Source organism: Natrix helvetica (genome assembly GCF_964273705.1).
Source record: "Natrix helvetica genome assembly, chromosome: 2".
Taxonomy (NCBI): Eukaryota; Metazoa; Chordata; class Lepidosauria; order Squamata; family Natricidae; genus Natrix; species Natrix helvetica.
This window is the reverse complement of record NC_138552.1, coordinates 115697727-115717427: the sequence shown is the minus strand read 5'-3', so window position 1 is coordinate 115717427 and position 19701 is coordinate 115697727. Positions and strand designations below refer to the sequence as shown.

Sequence of the window (19701 nt, the reverse complement as noted above, 5' to 3'; positions counted from 1 at the left end):
CTGGGATAGAAGCTGTTTTTCAGCCTATTTGTCCTTGTTTTTATTATCTTGTACCGTCTGCCAGATGGTAATAGTTCAAAAAAAGGGTGCCCAGGATGAGATGGATCTTTAAGAATGTTTTGAACTTTCTTAAGGCAGTGGGAGCTATAAAGCTCTTCCAAAAAGGGGAGAGGGCAACCAATGATCCTCTGGGCAATGACATAGACCCTCTGGAGTACTGTCCTATCTGCCACTGTGCAGTTGGCAAACCATACACAGATGCGGTAAGTTAAAATACCCTCTATGGTGACAGCGATAGAAGACCATCAGCAGTTTTTCATTCAGTTGTTTCCTAAGAAGTCTCAGATAGTATAATCTCTGCTCGGCCCTTTTGACCAGTGCTGCAATGTGAGTGCCCTAGGTCAGATCCTCTTTCATATAACACCCAGAAACTTAAAACTGGCCACTTGCTCCACTTGGTATCCATTGATAAGCAAGGGCTGGATGTCTGATCTATTCCTTCTATAGTCCACTATAAGCTCTTTGTTTTTATTTGTGTTAAGGACCAAGTTATTGTCTTCACACCATGAAAGCAACCATTCCACCTCATCTTGATAGGCAGACTCATCCCCTCTGGGAGATGAGTCCCACCACTGTTGTATCATCTGCAAATTTAGTAATAGTATTACTAGTGTGAGTGGAAATTCAGTCATGCACATAAAGAGTACAGTAAGGGACTCAATACGTAACCCTGTGGTTAAGAATAAGGGCTGAAGAGATATGATTACCTAATTGGATCCTCTGAGTGCAGCCAGATTAGAAATCCATAATCCAAAGGCAGATTGAATAAGACATTCCAAGATCCATAAATTTAGACAGTGGTCTATGTGGAATTATTGTGTTAAATGCAGAGCTAAAATCTACAAAAAGCATCCTCACATAGCCACCACCCACCCACCCACCCCGGTTCCAGATGAGTCAGAGCAGTGTGAAGAGTGATGGCTAGAGCATCCTCTGTAGATCTATTTCTTCTGTATGCAAACTGGTGTTTATCAAATGTATGTAAAAGACCAGAAATGATGTGACAGTAGACCATATTTCTCATCATGAAATATGATGATAGGAGTCAGTGCCTCACGCAAGATGCACTGGACTTCCCTGATCATCCAGGGCTTCTGATTGGGATAGAGCCTAATATGTTTATCCCCAGTAATAGTACCTGTGCAGTGTTTGATATAGCACAGAACAGTTGCAGTGTGTGCCTCTAAGTCAGGGTGGTAAAAGATGTCCCAATTTGTGTTTTCAAAACAATTCTGAAGTTGTTGGGAAGCATCTTCTAGACAAGATTTCACTGTCTTTATTATAGGCAGAGCCTGCCTCCTTAGAAGGATGTATGCTGGTGCTAAAAGCAGTGGTATATGGTCTGATTGTCCCAAATGTGGTAATTGTATAATCTTATAATCATGTTTAATGTTAGTATATACCAGTGGTGAAATTCAATTTTTTTTTGCTACTGGATCTGTGGGCATGGCTTGGTGGGCATGGCAGGGGAAGGGTACTGCAAAATCTCCATTCCCTCCCCATTCCTTGGAGAAGAATATTGCAAAATCTCCTTCCCACTCACTCTGGGGCCAGCCAGAGGTGGCATTTGCCGGTTGTCCGAACTACTCAAAATTTCTGCTTCCGGTTCTCCAGAACCTGTCAGAACCTGCTGAATTTCACCCCAATATGTTTGCTGATAGAATTTAGGGAGCACTGCTTTTAAATCAACCTGATTAAAGTCCCCCCACTATAATATGCACAGCATAAGAATACTTATTCTGCTGATTACTAACAATGTTGTACAAGAATCCCAAAGCTATGGTAGTATTGGCATCAGGTGGGATATAGACTGCAGTAATCAAAACCACGCTGAACTCCTGTGGAAGACATTTAACATCTGTGGTCTACATTTAAGAGTCATATATTCCAGATCCATGGAGCAGTGATTGTCTACATTCTTTATATCGATACACCAGCTTTTCACTGGCTCTTGCCAGATTCTCTACTCCTGCCGGTGAGCTATGTAGCCTTCCAGCTCAACAGCTGCATCCGGAATGAGTGAATGAAGCCAAGTTTCTGTGATTAGAAAAACACAGCAGTTCTTGATGAATTTAGTCTTTGCAATCTGTAGCCTTAATTCATCCATTTTGTTAGTAAGAGATCTTGCATTGGTAAGAAATATACTTGGAATTGAAAGCTTGTGTGGAAACTTTCTCAACTTAAAAAGAACGCCTACACGACAAACTCTCTTTCTCTTGCTGTCTCTCCGTTTTCTCCTCCTCCTCCTACTTCCTACAGGGATAGTAATCCATGGCTCCTCTAGGGGGCCTAGCTACCTGTTCAGGCATGTTATGAGAACATATAAAATCATCAGTAATAGCCTTTCACATTTTAGTCCAATTTGTAACAAGGCTTGCTGACTATAGATGTCCCTTGCCCCACAGGGTTCAACCAAGGAAAAAAATCCAAACCACACTATACACTGAAAAAAGGAGTGCCCAGCCGCATGTGTGTAGCAATCTTGAATTGCTGGTGGTCCCCATCAAACTTCACCCCAAATGATGGGGTCTTCCAATTATTTCTTCTGTTTGGGGCTACCCCTGCTGGTAAGGCAGTTCTGGTGGCCCCCCTCGGTGCTGGCCGTGCAGCTGGGGTTGTGAGGCACCCACCATGGTGGCTGTCGACATGGTGGCTATCGGCAACACTCTCCCATTGTTGTACTCTCCCTGAGTTTCCTGGGCCTCAATAGAAGTGGACTTGGCAAGGGACTCACACAACTTAAGGGTCTGGAATGCACTTCAAGGCTTGCTCCATCACCAGGTCAGCATGGTCAGTTTTTCGCCTGCCTTCTCATTGTTCTCGAACTCTTCCAGTTCCAGTTTCCACTTCTGATGCTGGACTCCACGGCTACCATGAGTGAGGGTCACTCCCTTGGAACCTCCTTCCCAGTCCTTTTTCCCAATCCCTATGGACCACCTGGATCTTGAATTACTAAGGCCTCCATCCTCTTCCACTCAGAGAGGTCCAGTCCTAGATGAGGGTTCTCCCCCAGTATTTGGCTTATTCCTGGACATTGTCTTAAACCAACATTGTGTGCATGGTCTCTATGGTAGAGTATGCACACAGGCTGCAGATTCCACTGAATGTCAGACCTGCCCCATTCGGCCCCTCAAAAAAGCAATCAAAAGAACTTTTAATGAAAGAAACTGGATGCAGTAAAGTAAAGTGGAATCTGAGGCAGATTGAGGGTGCAACTTATTTATTTACTGAGCGCTTATAGACCGCTTATAGATCCAAGGCAACGGCCTTGGAAACTGGCAAAAACTGGCTGGGAAGAAGTCTGTCCCTTTTCTGAAGACAGTCCCCCTCCCTAATTCCTAAGCAAACAGCACAAGCAGAAAAATTCCCAGCATGCCATCACCCTCTCTCCCCATAGAATAATGGCAGGACACCATAGAAGGCAATGGTAGATTTGACAATAGAAATCTTAATATCAAGCTTCAGGTCCAAGATATCTGTGATGATAGCTAAGATGAGATCGGCTGCCACCTTTGTCGCCTCCTGTAATGGCCTGAACACCTGGCTTTGATAAATGGCTTGGGGCCCAACAGTGGATCATCACACTGGAGGTGATTGATGAATCCCTCCTTCTCCCACACTTATTCAATTCCCTACCTCATTTTTTAACTATAATTTTTCTTTGAATGTAGCTCCATTTTTATTATTTTAAAAATATTTATGGATTTATGCTTTTAATGCTGTAAGCCACTCTCCTGCTACCTCACCCCGGGCAATTTTCTTGATACAAATTGCTCTGGGCAATTCACATGGGGAACAGTTAGCCACATGTTCTGGTGGCCAATCCATGTGCTGAGGGATGGGCCACTACCTTTCTATTGGATACAGCATGCAGAGAGGGTGCCAAGTGGGGCAGGCAGTGGTTTCAAGCACTAGACTTGTTCAAAAGATTGTCTGTTGTGAGGAAAGGAACGTGCTGATTCTACAGACCCATGCCATCCCCCCCCAAAAAAAAGGGAGGCCGCTGGGCTCCACCCTGCCTTGCGTGACTCCGATTTGCTTGGAGGGTCGTTTTGAGCGCTCCGAAGGCATCACTGAAGCCTCCTGACAGTCCCTGTAGCCTCCGGGGGCATCCGGGGGGGAGGCTGTTTTCGCCCTCCCCAGGCTCCTATAAAGCCTCTGGAGCCTGGGGAGGCGTCCGGGGAGGGAGGCTGTTTTCGCCCTCCCCAGGCTCCTATAAAGCCTCTGGAGCCTGGGGAGGGCGAAAAAAGCATGTAAAAATGGGGGGAGCGCCTGTAGTGCGCGCATGCGCACTGGGGGGTCGCACATTGCATTATGGGTGTGGCACGCCCGCACATGGGCCCCCTGCCCTCCCCCCACTTATGGCACGTGAGCCAAAACAGGTTCGCTATCGCTGAACTAGTAGGTCCAGAAGAGGAACAGAGCAGTAAAGAGGAGATGGAATATAGAAGCCAGGAAGAACGACAACAGAGAATAATGGAAGGAGAAAAGGGAGAAAGTAATAAGGAGGAGGAAAAGCAGCAGAGAGAGGAGGAAGTGAGCCCAAAAACAAGGAGCCAAAAAAGAAACTAGAGTTAATAAAAAAACAAAGACAGGTAGAGAATTAGGAGGATGGAAGAAGAAATTCAATTATTGTCAGTAAATATTAACGGTTTAAATTCACCAACAAAAAGAAAGTGTATCTGGACAAAATTAATAAAACAAAAGGCAGATATAATATGCTTACAGGAAACTCACATTAAAAAACAAGATATAAAATACCTGGAATGTCCTAAATTAGAAAAATTATATGCAGCATCAGCAGAAGAAAAGAGAAAAGGGATAGCAATATATGCTAAAGAGGTGATAAAGACAAATGTAATTTAATTTATGGAGACCCAAAGGGAAGAATATTAATGATAGAGATATGGATAAATCAAAAATCAGTACTACTGATAGCCATATATGCCCCAAATGAAAATCAGAAGGACTTTTATAAAAAATTACATGAAGAAATTAGAGAAATTGGAGTGAGGAATATCTGTATAATAGGAGATTATAATGCCATAGTAGGCAGTAAAAAAGATTACGTAAGTGACAAAAAAAAAAAAAAGAAAGTATAACCAACAACCTGTTTTGAGATGATGGAGGAGCTAAACTTAATAGATATTTGGAGAAAATTGGAACCAGAAAAAAAAATTACTTTTTATTCCAATCCACACCAATCCTGGTCACGGATCGATATGGCATGGATGGATGGGGAAATTGGGGCAGAAATACATACAATTAAAATATCACCAAATACATGGGCGGATCACAACCCCATTAAAATAATTTGGAAAGGGGAAAAAACTAGATGAAGCTTAAGACCCACCTTTTTCAATTATCTGGCCTGGCTCAACCATAGTTTTTTCTTATTCCTCCTGACAGTCCTTTTAAATTTTAAATTGTGTTATTATTAAGGGGTATTTTAATGGCTGATTTTTTAACATTCTTAATGTGATGTAATTGTTACCTCCTCCGTGCATGTATGTCTTTGTATATGTGTGGATTTGCTGTTTATGTGTTTGCACATATGTTTTTATGTTTTATATGTTTTATTGTACGCCGCCCCGAGTCCTTTTTGGAGAGGGAGCGGCTAATAAATTAAAAATTATTATTATTATTATAGATGGATGTTAAATTTGCAAATATTAAAAGAAAAAGAATTTATTCAAAAATGTAGAAACAAATTGGAGTTATTCCTTAAGGAAAACACAAAAGAACAGACATCTATACAAAATTTATGGGACACCATGAAAGCTTATTTCTGTGGAATTATTATACGTATTCAGCAAAAAGAAACAAAGAGAAATGGGCACAACAGAAGATATTAGAGGAGGAAACTAAAAATTTAGAAATAGAATTGCAAAATAAGCCACAAAGTGACAAAATTAGAAAGGATTGGATGTTAGCAAAACATAAATTAAATATATTAGACCAGGAAGAAATGGTAAAGGGCCTAAAACTAACAAAACAAAACTTATTTGAGCAAGCAAATAAACCGGGGAGGTGGTTGTCATACAGACTGAGAAAAGAAAGAGAAAAAAGATTAATAGATCAACTTCAAGAGGAAACTGTTGAACTACAACATACAATGGAAGATTTTTTTTCTTGTTTTCTAAGATACTTTGGTATATAGCCATGATGGCGAACCTATGGCACAGGTGGCATGCGGAGTCATATTTCCTGGCACACAAGCCATCAGCTGGCTGGCACTCAAGCATATGTGTGCCAACCAGCTGATTTTCAGCCTTTTGGAGAGCCAGAGGAGGCAGTTTTCACCCTCCCCAGGCTTCAGGAAAGCCTCCAGAGCCTGGGGAGGGCAAAAACTCCCCACCCTCTCACGGGAGGGTCGTGCGCACATGCTCAGAGCAGTGGTCATGTGCACATGTGCAGGTAGGCAAGGCGCATTGAATTGTGGGTGTGGGCATGCACGTGTGCGCGATAGCGCGTGCACGCATAGTTTTGGCACACCTTTACAAAAAGATTCGCTATCACTGGCATATAGTATAGCTATTGAGCACTAGGATTGTGCACACTTCAGAAATGTTCAAAACTTACTCATCATATACATGAATGTGGACTAAATTAGTGGATAAGCAAAATGTTATGGACATAGTAAACTGATTTTAGTAAGACATTTGACAAAGTAAACTACAACCTATTTCTTAGTAAGTTAGAAAAATCACCACCAGATGGATTCGTAAATGACAAACAGCACTCAACATATAGTCCTTAATCAAACTACATTTACATCTACATGGAAGGAAGGAAGCAGTGGGGTACCCCAAGTTTCTATCTTAGGCCCACTACTCTTCAATATAAGAATCAGAATAGACCTGGAAGGGACCTTATGTCAGGGTTCCAAGTAACATACCTATAGCAAACAAAACTCTGAAGCAAGTATATTCCTCAAAGAATAAGTCCCAAAATGGCTTCATCCAGGCCAGCTTCAAGGGCTGACACCTTGGAGGTCTTCTAATACCATCTCCTATACCATTTCAGACATCCAGTCCCTTCTTAAAAACCTCCAGTGATGAAGCACTCGCAACTTCTGAAGACAAGCTGTTTCACTGGTTAATTGCCCTCACTGTTAGGAAGTTTCCTCATTAATTACAGATTGCTTCTCTCCTTGATTAGTTTCCATCCATTGTTTCTTGTCCTGCCCTCTTTTGCATATCTTCATAAACAATTTAGATGAGGGAATAGAAAGGGAACATATCAAATTTGCAGACAACACCAAGCTGGCAGGAATAGCCAACCCCAGAAAATGGGCTCCAGAAGGTGGAGAACGCTCCAGAAAACATGACGAACGATTGCAGGAATAAGGTATATCTAGTCTAGTAAAAAGAAGAACTAGGGATAGCAGTATTCCAATATTTGAAGGGCTTAATATGCTAAGTGTTTGGTGCAGAATGCAATGCAAATGGGGAAGGTGCAGAGAGCCTGTGGGAAATTACTCCACTTTTCTAGTTTCTTATAAAAGTAGCTAAAAGTAGCTAAATCTACTTAAAATAATCATCTAAATGTTTTTAATTTTCTCAGTTACATCTCTAATAGCTGCATGCCATAAAGTCGTACATTACTTAGGTCCCATTCATTTCATTGGTCTGCCTTATATTACAGGGTTGAAAATGTCTTTATAACAGAAAGAGAGACGATTATCACAAATGGCAGTTGGATATAACTTCAAAGGATGTCAAATCACATATTTTTACTTAAATCTAAATTATTCAAACCATATGTTCATTATTTATTTTAAAAAGTGATATTCTAAATTGTATTTTTTATTATCTCAGCTTGATCCTATTCCTGAAAAAATATTACAGCAGACAGCAAATATTAATGCAGTGCATTCCATTGAGAAGGTCATTGAAATACACAGTGAGTACTTACAAACAATAGTTTTCCTTCTACATTTAGATCACGGCTTTATAGAATTCAAAACGCTGCAGGATATTCATATAACCCTTTGTGTCGTCCGTCTGTCCGTCCCCGAATTTTATCTAACCTCTGCTTGAATACATCCAGCAGAAATGTACTCAAGTAGCCAATCTGCCAATCTATGTTTACTTTTAATCTTTCCTTAACCTCAGTTGGAGCATGCCTTCCATTTTCTTTGAATAGTGTCCATTCTCTGACATGCGGTTGCAGAGGTACAAATCCAAATGTCTGAAAACTGAAAACAGTTTTCTTCTTTCAAGTCTACATTGATTCCATACGCAACTTGTGATGCAACTAAAAAATCAATTTAAAGTATATTTCTGCCAAGCCAGTAATTTCACAAAGCATACTTCTCATTTGTTTTGTCTTTCCTTTTCTTGTTCCTTTGTTCTGGTTTGATTCTGTTATTCATTCTATTGGGCAGAGTGGTGGCTCAGTGGTTAAGATGTTGGTTGGAAAGCCGGCAGCCCAGGTTTGAGACCTGAGGATCACATGATGGGGTGAGCTGAGTCCTTGACCCTGCTCCTGCCAATTTAGCAGTTTGAAAGCATGCAAATGCGAGTAGATGAAAATATATCACTTCATTGGGAAGGTAGTAGTGATCATTATGCTGGCCACATGACTGTGGAAATGTTTTTGAACAGTGCTGGCTCAATGGCCTTGAAATGGAAATGAGAACCCACCCTATTACTCGGCAACAACTAGCCAAGTAAAATCCACAGAGACACCTTATCTTTATTCATTCTATTATTTTGTCAACATTTGTGGAACTTAATAAATTCATCTTGAATTTTAGTTAATGACTTCTAGGTATTTTCTGCCCTGGGAAGCCTAATCTTTAATGAAATGTTGCAGAGGATCAAATCCTGTGGCAGTCTATCTGATAAAGAACTAAGAATTTCCTTTGAATATGATTTTTAAGACAGTTATGTTTCTATTTAATTACTCACTTTTTACTATTCTTAATCAGCCTGTCTTGGGGCACTTTATTCAATGTGGCACTTGTTGGAAACAGGTAGTCCTCAACTTACAGCCATTCATTTAGTGACCCTTTGAAGTTATGGCACTGGAAAAAAAAAAGATTTATGATTATTTTTCACACTTACAAATGTTGATCCCTAGGGTCAAATTTGGATGCTTAGCAAATGGTATTTATTTATGATGGTTGCAGTGTCCCAGGATCAAACAATTATCTTTTGTGACTTCTGACAAAGAAAGTTAACAACCTAACAACCATGTTACTAGCTTAAGAGCTTTTGATTCACTTAATATTTGTTTATTCAGTTCTGAATTTCTGTTGATCAGTTATTCCCTGACTCCTCCTTTCCAATGTTATATCTTAAATTGTCTGACAGAATATTTTTGTATACCGGATTTTTTGAGAGTATAAAATGCACTTTTTTCCCCCAAAAAAGAGAGTGAAAATCTGGGTGCGTCTTATACACTAAATTTTTGGCCTCCTAAAAGCCCACCCTGCGCATCCAGTTTTTCGCAAAAATGAACATGCAGAGGGCTTGGGAGGCCTGAAACGTGCTCCTGGGGTCTGGGGAGGGGAAAAAAGAGCAAAAAATGGGCCTGTTTTTCACAAAAGCTGGTATGTTTGCCACTTTTTTCTCATTTTTAGCCCTCCCCAGCCCCCAGGAGCACTCTACAGGCTTCCCACATCCTTGGCACGTCTCATTTTTGCGAAAAACAGGCCCGTTTTTCACCTCCCAAACACCCCCCCATGTCGCATTTTTGTCCTCCCCGGCCCCCAGGAGCACTTTGCAGGTCTTCAAACTCTCTTCCTGCCCCTTTTTCACAAAAAAGAGGGTTTGGGAGGCCTGCAGAGTGCTCTTGGGGGCCGGGGAGAGCAAAAATGTTTTTTTTTTACATTTACCTCTTCAAAATTTTGGTGCGTCTTATACTCCAGTATGTCTTATAGTCTGAAAAATACGGTAATCCGTATTCCTTATTTCTTTATTTTTTCAGGAAGTCCTTGGAACATTTCTCTAGTTCCAGTAAATTAAACAAAAATAAGTCTTCCTATTTTACTGCAGCTCTGTTTGCCCTCTTCTCTGTTATTTCCTTGTATCCCATTTATTCATTTATAAAAGGGATACAAGGAAATAGAGTAGAGGGCAAATGGAGCTGCTGTAAAATAGGGAAATATATTCTTACTTTATTTATATATATATATTGTAAAGCCCCTTAGAAGTAAGAATCTCCCTGATCTGTTTCATTTTGCCGTTTGATGATGCTTTTCTTTGTTTAATAGAAAAATAATAGTAATGATTCCATAATAGTTTTAATTTTCCTTTAGGTAAATATTGGCATTCGCTTCAACATTATTCTTCAACAGTCAGTTATTCTTTGATAGATGCACATAAGTGTGATAATGAAGAAGCAGAAACCGTAACAGCAATGGCATCTTTGTCAGTTGGAGTTAAACCACTTCCTGAAAAAAAGTAAGTTTTATTCTTCTAGTCCCTACAGTTTTCTTGGCAAGATTTTTCACAAGTGATTTACCATTGCCTTCCTAGGGCTGATTGGCTCAAGTTCATCCTATTGGCTTTGCATCTAAGGTGGAACTAGAACTCCCAACCCTAGCCTGATGCCTTTACTACATCAAACTATATCTTTGTTTTAATTCTCACTCTATTCTTTACCTCTGCCATGTCTAAAAGGCAGCCTCTAAATAGCATTATAAGTGAATATACATATATACAAACTTTTTTTTCTGATAAATCATTTTGAACACGTATTTTCATAAAACATTCCATTTCATGTATAAAAATCTAGATATGAAATGGGCTGCTTTGAATATTTGGGAAGTGTATGCACAAAATACTTCTAGAATGTTCAAAACAGCTAAATGTGTTAAGATGAACTTGAAACAATAGCAATAGCACTTAGACATAGCGGTAGCTTTACAGCACTCTTTAAGTAGTTTACAGTTCTGGGACCTCATTTTATTTTTTATTTTTTCATATATATATATATATATATATATCAGAGCAAAAATCTTATAATCTGCATTTAGCAGTGAAATTGGTCTGTAGTTTTCTACCGACATCTGATCTGAGTCCTCCTTAGGTAATGACAATGTTAACCTGCATCCATGATAGTGGGGTCTTCACCTCTTTCAACACAGCATTATAAACCTCCATCAGCATTGGAACAAGCATATCCTGGAATTCTTTATATATTTCCGCTGGCAGTCCATCCGGCCCTGCTGCTTTATTATTCTTTTGTCTTTGTACGGCCTCAATTATCTCTGATATTTTAATTCCTCATTGAGCATATCTTTTACTTCCTCTGGTATCTTTGGCAAATCTGACTTTTTCAGATATTGTAGTATTCCTTCCTTTGTATAGTCTCAGTTTTCTCTATATAATTGTTCATAGAACTTTTGGGTAATCCTTTTCTTTTCTTCTAGTTCAGTGGTGGGCAACCTTTTTTTTCAACTGAGCCAAATCTCACCAAAACCACGATTGAAATTTATTTTGAGAGCCACATTTTTAAAACCGAAAATACATAGGATGGTACACTGTTTTTAGTTTCAATAAACTCTGGCATTTGAAGCACGCAAGTCTTAAAGCTGTCAAGTTACAAGATCCTTGCATCCCTAACCCTTTAGGGAAAAAAACCCCAAGGGGTCTTCAAACCTGACAGCTTTAAGACTTGTGGACTTCAACTCCCAGAATTCCTCCTCCAGTCATGTTGGCTCAGAAACTCTGGCATTGAAGCATGCAAGTCTTAAAGCTGTCAAGTTGCAAGACCCTTGCACCCCTAACCCTTTAGAAAAAAAAACCCCAGGGTCTTCAAACCTGACAGCTTGAAGACTTGTGGACTTCAACTCCCAGAATTCTGAGAATTGAAGTCCACCAAGGGCATCAATCATATTAGCCCAGGGATCTGCAAAATTGGCTCTTAAGACTGGTGGACTTCAACTCCCAGAATTCTGAGAGTTGAAGTCCACCAAGGGCATCAATCATATTAGCCCAGGCAGGGATCTGCAAAATTGGCTCTTAAGACTGGTGGACTTCAACTCCCAGAATTCTGAGAATTGAAGTCCACCAGCCTTAAAACAGCCAACTTTGCAGACCTCTGTGTTAGCCCAAAGCCTGGCGCTGGGCAGGCCTTGCTCCCCCATTGGTGGAGCCCCAAGAAGCGAGGAGGGAGAAAAAGAGACGGAGGCCAAGGAGCTTCCCCCCCGCCCCCTCCCAGCAAAAATCTAACCGGGGAGCCGGGCGGGCAGTAGCAAATTAGCCGATCACGCCGCGTGGGCAGTAGCAAATTAACCAATCACGCGGCGTGATCGGCTAATTTGCTACAGCCCGCCCAGCTCCCCGGTTAGATTTTTGCTGGGAGGGGGCGGGGGGGAAGCTCCTTAGCCTCCGTTTCTTTTTCTGCCTCCTCGCTTCTCGTCCCCGCCCGACTTCAGGATCCTCCCTAATCATTGTGGGTCGAAAAGAAAAAAGGGAAAGGGGCGCTTGTTTTGAAGTGCCCGAGAGGAGGGAGGGGAGCGGGCGCCCGGCACACAGAAGAGCCGCATTAAAGTGAGTAAAGAGCCACATGTGGCTCGCGAGCCGCGGCTTGCCGACCACTGCTCTAGTTGATAGCAGATCTCGCCTTTTTCATCTTATAATTTATTGATCCAATTCTCTTGCACCACTCTGGTTTATTTGCATTCTCAAATAAATTTTGTTTTGCTTTTTTTATAGACTGTGCCAGTTTTGCTTTTTCAAATATAGCCAATTCATGTTTAATCAATTCCATACTTTCTTTTATACTTCTATTTTGTGGTTTCTTTTGAAGTTCACTCTCTAAATTTCTGTATCTTTCTTTCAACTCTCTTGTTTTTTGATTCTCAATTTTTTTCTTCCTAGCTGTAGCCGATATCATGACCCCTCTTATAAATGCCTTATTTTTATCTCATAGGTTTTATATGGATGTGTCTCCTGGCCACTTTTCTTTGTAGAAAAAATCTCAGTTCCTGATAGACTCTTTTAATATATTCCTGATCTTTTAGGATTGTTCTATTGAATGACCAATGATAACTGCCCTTTTGTTTTTTCCATGTAATTGAATTACATGGGATTGTGGTCAGCCCATAGATTGGGTTCTATGTCTATCTCCTTCACTTCTGAAATTAACTCCATCAACATCCAGACCATATCTATCCTTGACCAGGATTCATGTCTATTTGAGTAGAAGGTATATTGCTCTCCCTCTGGACATCTTTCTCGCCATATGTCATAGATATTTAACTCTTCGGCCATTTGGAAGAACAACCTGTGCAAAGTTCTCCTAACTCCTTTTCTCTTCTTTCCACTTTTATAGTCCAATTTCTGGTAAAACTATAGCGTTGAAATTTCCCATTAAGCAAACATTTTCGTTTCCCATCTCCTAGATAATGCTACATAATCTATAATAAAAATTTTCCTGACCTTCATTAGGTGCATATATTACAACCAGTAACAACTTTTTTTGGTTTAACATTATTTCTACAATTAATATTCACCCATTCTCATAATGATAGATTGGTTTAGTCTGGATCGTGTCTTTAACATATAACGCTATTCTTCTTTTCTTTTGATCAGCTAATGCTGTGTAAAGTTTACCCAATCTAGGATATTCCAAGGTCTGGTTCTGTTGCTTGGTTATATGGACCTCTTGCAATGCAATTATATCATAATTCAGACGTTTTAATTTATTGAAGGTTGTTTTTCTTTTCTGGGGTGAATTTAGACCATTAATGTTCAGTGATAGGATCTTGACTTCTCCTAACATGATTCTATGTGTATTTAGGTCATGTGCTTCTTGTTGCCCTTATTTCTCTCACTTCTTTTGGTTCTTCCTCTTTTTTCTCCTTCCCCTTTTTTCTCCTTTATTGTCTCCACTAGTTCCTTTTCTCTTCTTATCTGTGCCCTGAGTCCTTGCATCCTTGTTTCCAACAGTTCTCCTTCATCTTCCGCACCTCCTGACCAACAAGTTTATTGTAGAATTCTTCCGCTTGTTCCACTGTGTCTATTCTGAATTTCTATCTCTCCGATTTACCAGTATGCCCTCCGGCATCAACCATCTGAAGTTAATTTCCTATTTATTCAGCACTGATGTTAAAAATTGATAGGGCCTTCTTAGTTCTCTGATTCTCCTCGGTACCTGTTTTAGGACTGTTAGTTGTCGTATACTATTGGGTCGTCTTTTGTTCTATTCAGCGCCTCATTGCGTATTGATTTCTTAACGAACTTTACATGAACTTCCCTTGGGAGATTGTTCTTTTTTGTGTCGTTTGTCTGGATTCTATATGTCTCATCGATCTCACTGGCCATCTCATCCTTTCCTATTCCCAAAGCCTTTGCCATAAGATCTGCCATCGTATCCGGTAGATCCTCGCCTTTTTCTTTACATGCTGAAACCATAGAAATTGGGCCTCTTTCTCTGATTCTAATGTGAGCACTGTTAGCTCAAGTTCTTTGTTCACCTGGATCAACCTAGAACTCAGCTCCTCCATTCTTTACTCTTCCTTCTCAATCCTTCCTTCTATTGCATTTATTCTTTGTTCATTTTTATTAATCTGTTCCTGAAACATCAAATTTATCACCCATCTTCTGCATTTTTTCCTTTAGTTCCCCAGTGTCATTTCTTACTTCTCCGATATCCTTTTTTAATTCCTCATGTTTTCTAGCCATTGTTTCTTGCATAGCCTGTAATATCATCTCATGATCCTTCATTGAATTAGATCTTTCTCTCTGGAGCATATCCTCAGAGGATCTCTGGTTTGAGGGGCTGGTAGCCGCTAAAGACATCTGGGATGTTGGCTTCCTCCTTCTAATATAGTTTGATTTGTAATGTTTGTCATTTAAAAAAAAAAAAAGGATCCCTAATTTAGTTATTTTCCAGAACTCCCACTTTCTTCTCTCACTTGTAACTTTCTCCAGTCCTTCTTTCTTTCTTTCTTCCTTTCCCCCTCCCTCTCCTTCTCCCACTTCCTCTACTCAATAATCAATTTTAAGGAGAATTAAGGGATAGTATCATCTATATGTCAGTAGATTAATATACTACATATAAACAGCTATCAGAAGATAGAAAGAGAATGAGAGAGACTTATCAATTTATCACTAAGTGTGTGTGTGTGTTTGTGTGTATGTGTATATGTCACACTTGTAATATTACTATATTTCTATTAATCCTAGAGTAAATTCTAAGAGTGAATTCCTTATAATTATTAATTATGTTGCGATCAATCCATCTCCTTAATCAATAATGTTAATAATATCAAGAACAGTAGAGTTAATAATTTTATAGCAATAGCAATAACAATGTTTCTTTGATAGTAGTATTATAACATTAATTCCTAACCCTTAAGTTCAACCTTACATATGACCCTCCTATATTAAGTAGTTATATAAATATTCTGAATCCCCTTAGTCCATTTAATCTTCTTTCTCTCTCTCCAATCGTTTCTTTTAATAATGTCCAAAAGTTATCATCAATGTCCTCCAATAGTCAGGCCTCTGCTATCCAAGGGGTATAGCCACCAAATATTCTGCTTTCTCTTGAAGTATACGCTAGGGCCGTGATGGTGAACGTATGGCACACGTGCCACAGGTGGCACGCGGAGCCCTGTTTGCTGGCACACAAGCAGTTGCCCAGCTCAGACCCACTGCACATGCCCACTCCTCCCGCCAGCCAGCTGATTTTTGGGTCTCTGGTGTTGGCAGGAGACACGTGTGAATGTGTGGTGAGTAGGGGGAGGTCGCAGGTGCATGCGTGGGGGGAGGGGGGAGAGCGTGCATTCAGGGGGGTGGGGAGTGCGACACAGCTCTCCCATGCCCCATTTTTGGTGCTTCCCTATCCCACCCCACCCCCGGGCATGCACAGGTGATCCTTGTTTTGGTGCTAACTGACTTCCCTGTGAAGCCTCCTGGCACTAAAGATGGGGATCACTTTGGCTCTCTCCTAACAGGAGAAGGTCAGACCTCAACCTTGACTTGAAGTGGGGAGCCGCTCCAGATTTTCATTCTCCAAACGAGCTTGCCCCACTCAATGGGGAGGCTTCACAAAAAGAAAGCACCAAAGGCATCCCCAAGCTGAAATATTCCAAGCGCTATAATCACATGCTCTCGTTGGCTATTTTGAAAAAGAGATTGGGGGTTCTTCCTCCCATTCCATTGCAAGAGAAGTGGTCAGACAGGTGGGCTCTCTCAGCCACTGCCGGGTGAGGATAACTCTCTAAAAACCCTGCTTGCTCTTCTTCCCACTCCCGAGTGGGAATCACTGAGAAAGGGGCCAGGAAGATGACAGCGCTTTGCTGCAGGAGCATTTGCAAGCTACCTGAAGTTGAGCTGGCCTTTTGGCAATGCAGGTCCAGAAAAGAGCAAGAGGGGGGGCAGTTTTCTGAAAAGAAGGGAGGGGGGCCATCACTCCTTCATGCCTTTTTCCATCCAACCTTTTCCCTTCCTGGGTGTGCATGTGCCTCCTAAGTGCCTTTGGCTTGAAAAATGGAAGCAGGCGAAATTTCCACCAGCTTCTTTCAAGTGATTTTGGCCATTAAGATGGGCCACGATCAGCTTTTCTTGCCCATTTCCTCTGCCTTAAAGGGCGACATGGATGTGTACACTTGTGTGGGCTCACGCATGGATGCAGTTATTTGAGCTCAGCAGTAATAGCACACAGGGTGCACAACTTTCCAGAAACCCCCCCCCCTCCTTCTTGCTCTTCTCTAGACCTGCATTGCCAGATGGTTGGCTCAACTTCAGGCAGCTTGCAAATGCGCCTGCAACCAAGCGCCGCCACCTTCCTGGCCCCTTTCTTGGTGATTCCCACTTGGGCAAGGGAAGAAGAGGCAAGCGGGCTTTTTAGAGAGTTATCCTCACCAGCAGCAGCTGAGGGAGCCTGCGCATCTGGCTACCTCTCCTGCAATAGAATGGTAAGCTGCCTGAAGTTGAGCTGGCCTTCTGGCGATGCAGGTCCAGAGAAGAGCAAAAAGGAGGGGGGGCTGTTTTCTGGAAAGAGGGTAGGGGGGACAACAGCCATTGCTCCTTCACTGCTCCTCCACTGCTTCCCTCCCGCTGCTCCTTCCCCTAGCCATATTGGATTTGCTTGCCTCCAACCACGCTTTGTTACGCTGTTTGTTTTCATTTAGCTGCCACTTGAACTCTTCAAAGTCCAACATGGCTAGGGGAAGCAGCAGCTGGAGGGGCAGCTGGTCACCCAGGCAGCAAATGCTGACTTGCTCCCTTGAGTGACTGAGCCGGCAAGTCACTCTTGCCTTTCCCCCTGCCACTGCAGCTTCCCTTCTGGGGCAGCAAAGCTGTGCAGGAAGAACGCCGGAGAGAGAAAAGGAAGGATTAGGAATCCTTGTGCGAACGTCCGCCACCTCTTCTTTACCATCCCCCTCCCTCTGCCTAATTTGGAATGAGTCGGGGGGGGGGAGAGAAGCAAGTTCCTAGAATAACAGCAGCAGCAGCAAAAGCTGCAGACTGAAGGGCTGCTCGGGCGCACGGGGAGGCGGGGAGGGAGGCAGACACGACAGGCCAGCTATCCTCCTCCTGCCAGCCTCACTCTGGGCAGCATCTAGCATGGCAAATTTAAGGGATTTTCAAGGGCTGAATTTGCAAACTAGGGTGCATGATGTGGTACTGTGCGTGTGGTGAGGACACGGTCGAGCTTGGCTCAAACTGCTCTGAGATTGCAAGCCACCACGCCATTACTTGGGATGCTGCTTTCTTCACTGGCCCTACAAGGCAAGCCAGCTTGCGGTCCCCGAGAGGGGTGGGCTGCATTGGCAGAGCAGAGCATTTCTGTAAGGGCTGCATGAAAGCAGCAAGCTGGGCAGCTCGCTCCCCTGCAGTCCTGCCGGCTGGCATGGCTGGCTGTATGGACACTGCCTGGAGTGCAAGGTTGCCAGAAGGAGGAGCTTCTGCCGCCTCTGCAAAAGCAGGCCATTTGTGCTGGCCAAAGTTGGTCTGAAACCGGGGGGGGGAGGAAGCATGCGTGGTAGGTATGCGCATGCGCATGGGGAAAGATTCGTGGGGAGTCCGTCCATGCGCAGAGGCCGCACATTGCATTATGGGTGCTGGCACGCGGGAGTGTACTTTCAGCACGCAACAAGAAAAAGGTTAGCCATCACTGCCCTAGGGGAAAATCCAGTAGATGTCACTCTTCCATAAACTATCAAGATACAGACTAACAAAGTGCACAGTCAGTGTAAGCCATTTTAACTTCTTTCTCAGTTAAAGAAATAGTTCAATAGTTAACTTATTTCCCCCTGGAAGCTTCCATGTTATCAGAGTTATTCACAGCCAGCCCTTATTATATTAACTCCCCAGATAGTTCATAGAAGAAAAGAAAAGGTCTCCAGCCTCCGCTTCGACTCTCTGATCTTTGCTCGAACATTTTTCTCTCACCGCTACAGAGGGGGGATAGAAAGGAAAAATCCACCCCTAGTCCTAACTTCGAGCCCTCAGCCTCTTGGGCTATTTTGGAATAAAATATCTTCCACCAAGATTAGGAATCTGATAAGCCACTCGCAACTACTACAGCTTTCTCTGCTTAATCCCACTTGCTTCAGCACTCTGGGGCGGCCATTACAGATCTCCCTCTTCCACACCCAGGGTTATGAAGGAGATTTCAAGCCCAGACCACGAACTGTCCTAAGCCGTCCTAAGGTCACGCCAAACCACACTTCTTCAGTTTTCCCTTCAGGAAACCACTGGTTTACAAAAATCTTGCAAAAAAAACCTCCCAGACGCCAAACCAGGCTGCTCTTCACGGAGCTCTCTGTTCAAGCAGCCATTCATGCTGGCAGCTAGCCCCACCTCCCTGGGTCCTCATTTTACTGACCGCAGAAGGATGGAAGGCTGAGTCAAGCTTGAGCCAATGAGATTTGAACTGCCAAACTTCTGGCAGTCAGCAGTAGCCTATGGTACTGCATTCTAACCACTGCGCCACCATGGCTCATAGTGCAGAAATAGATTTGAAACAATATTTTAGAAAAATAATGCTATCTTATTCTCTGATCTAGCAAAATTCTCCACCATCAAAAGCAAAAACGCTGAAAAATTTTCACAGTTCACCCTTTGAGAGTTTGGAGGTATTTGAAGAGTTTGAGATGAATTGGTGGTAGCAGCAACATCTTGCTAGGTCTTTGTTGAACATCACCACACTTCCAGTTTGCTAAATCAAAGAGTAGTCCCTTATTCAAAAGTACACCAAATTAATACATTGCAATGTTAATGGCACTAATTGGACCTCAGCTTTAATTCATAAGTTTGAAGAAGGACAGTTTTAGCAGAACACAAATAACAGAACACAAACTGGTAAAGGTTTACAATTAAAAATCTAAAAGAGAAATAAAAAAACAAATGAAAAATCTAGGGAAAGGATTGTCCTTGTCTTATAACCCTTTGTTTAGTGACCATTCAAAGTTACCAAGGCATTGAAAACAGGGACTTATCCCTTTTATCCCCTGCAACACCATTGCAATATTGTGGTCCCATTGTGGTCCCATGGTCAAAATTTAGAGGCATGGCAACTGGCATATTTATTATGGTTGCAGTGTCCTGGAGTAATGTGATCACCTTTTGCAACCTTCTGACAAGCAAAGTCAGAGGGGGGGGACCACATTCACTTAACAACTATTTGGAGGGCCAGTTTAGTCTAAAGGTTAAGGCACCAGGCTAGAAA

At 42.1% G+C, this 19701-nt stretch overlaps 1 protein-coding gene across 13 annotated transcripts in view; it reads left to right on the top strand.

Moving 5' to 3' along the window:
* HDAC4 (histone deacetylase 4) overlaps positions 1–19701 on the top strand; it is a 318456-nt gene that overhangs the window by 297343 nt on the left and 1412 nt on the right. For all 13 annotated transcript variants that reach the window (XM_081945679.1, XM_081945681.1, XM_081945680.1 and 10 more), the window contains 2 exons: positions 7881–7965; positions 10328–10472. In XM_081945679.1, the coding sequence (XP_081801805.1) occupies positions 7881–7965; positions 10328–10472 (230 nt within the window). The remainder of the gene's footprint in view (positions 1–7880; positions 7966–10327; positions 10473–19701) is intronic.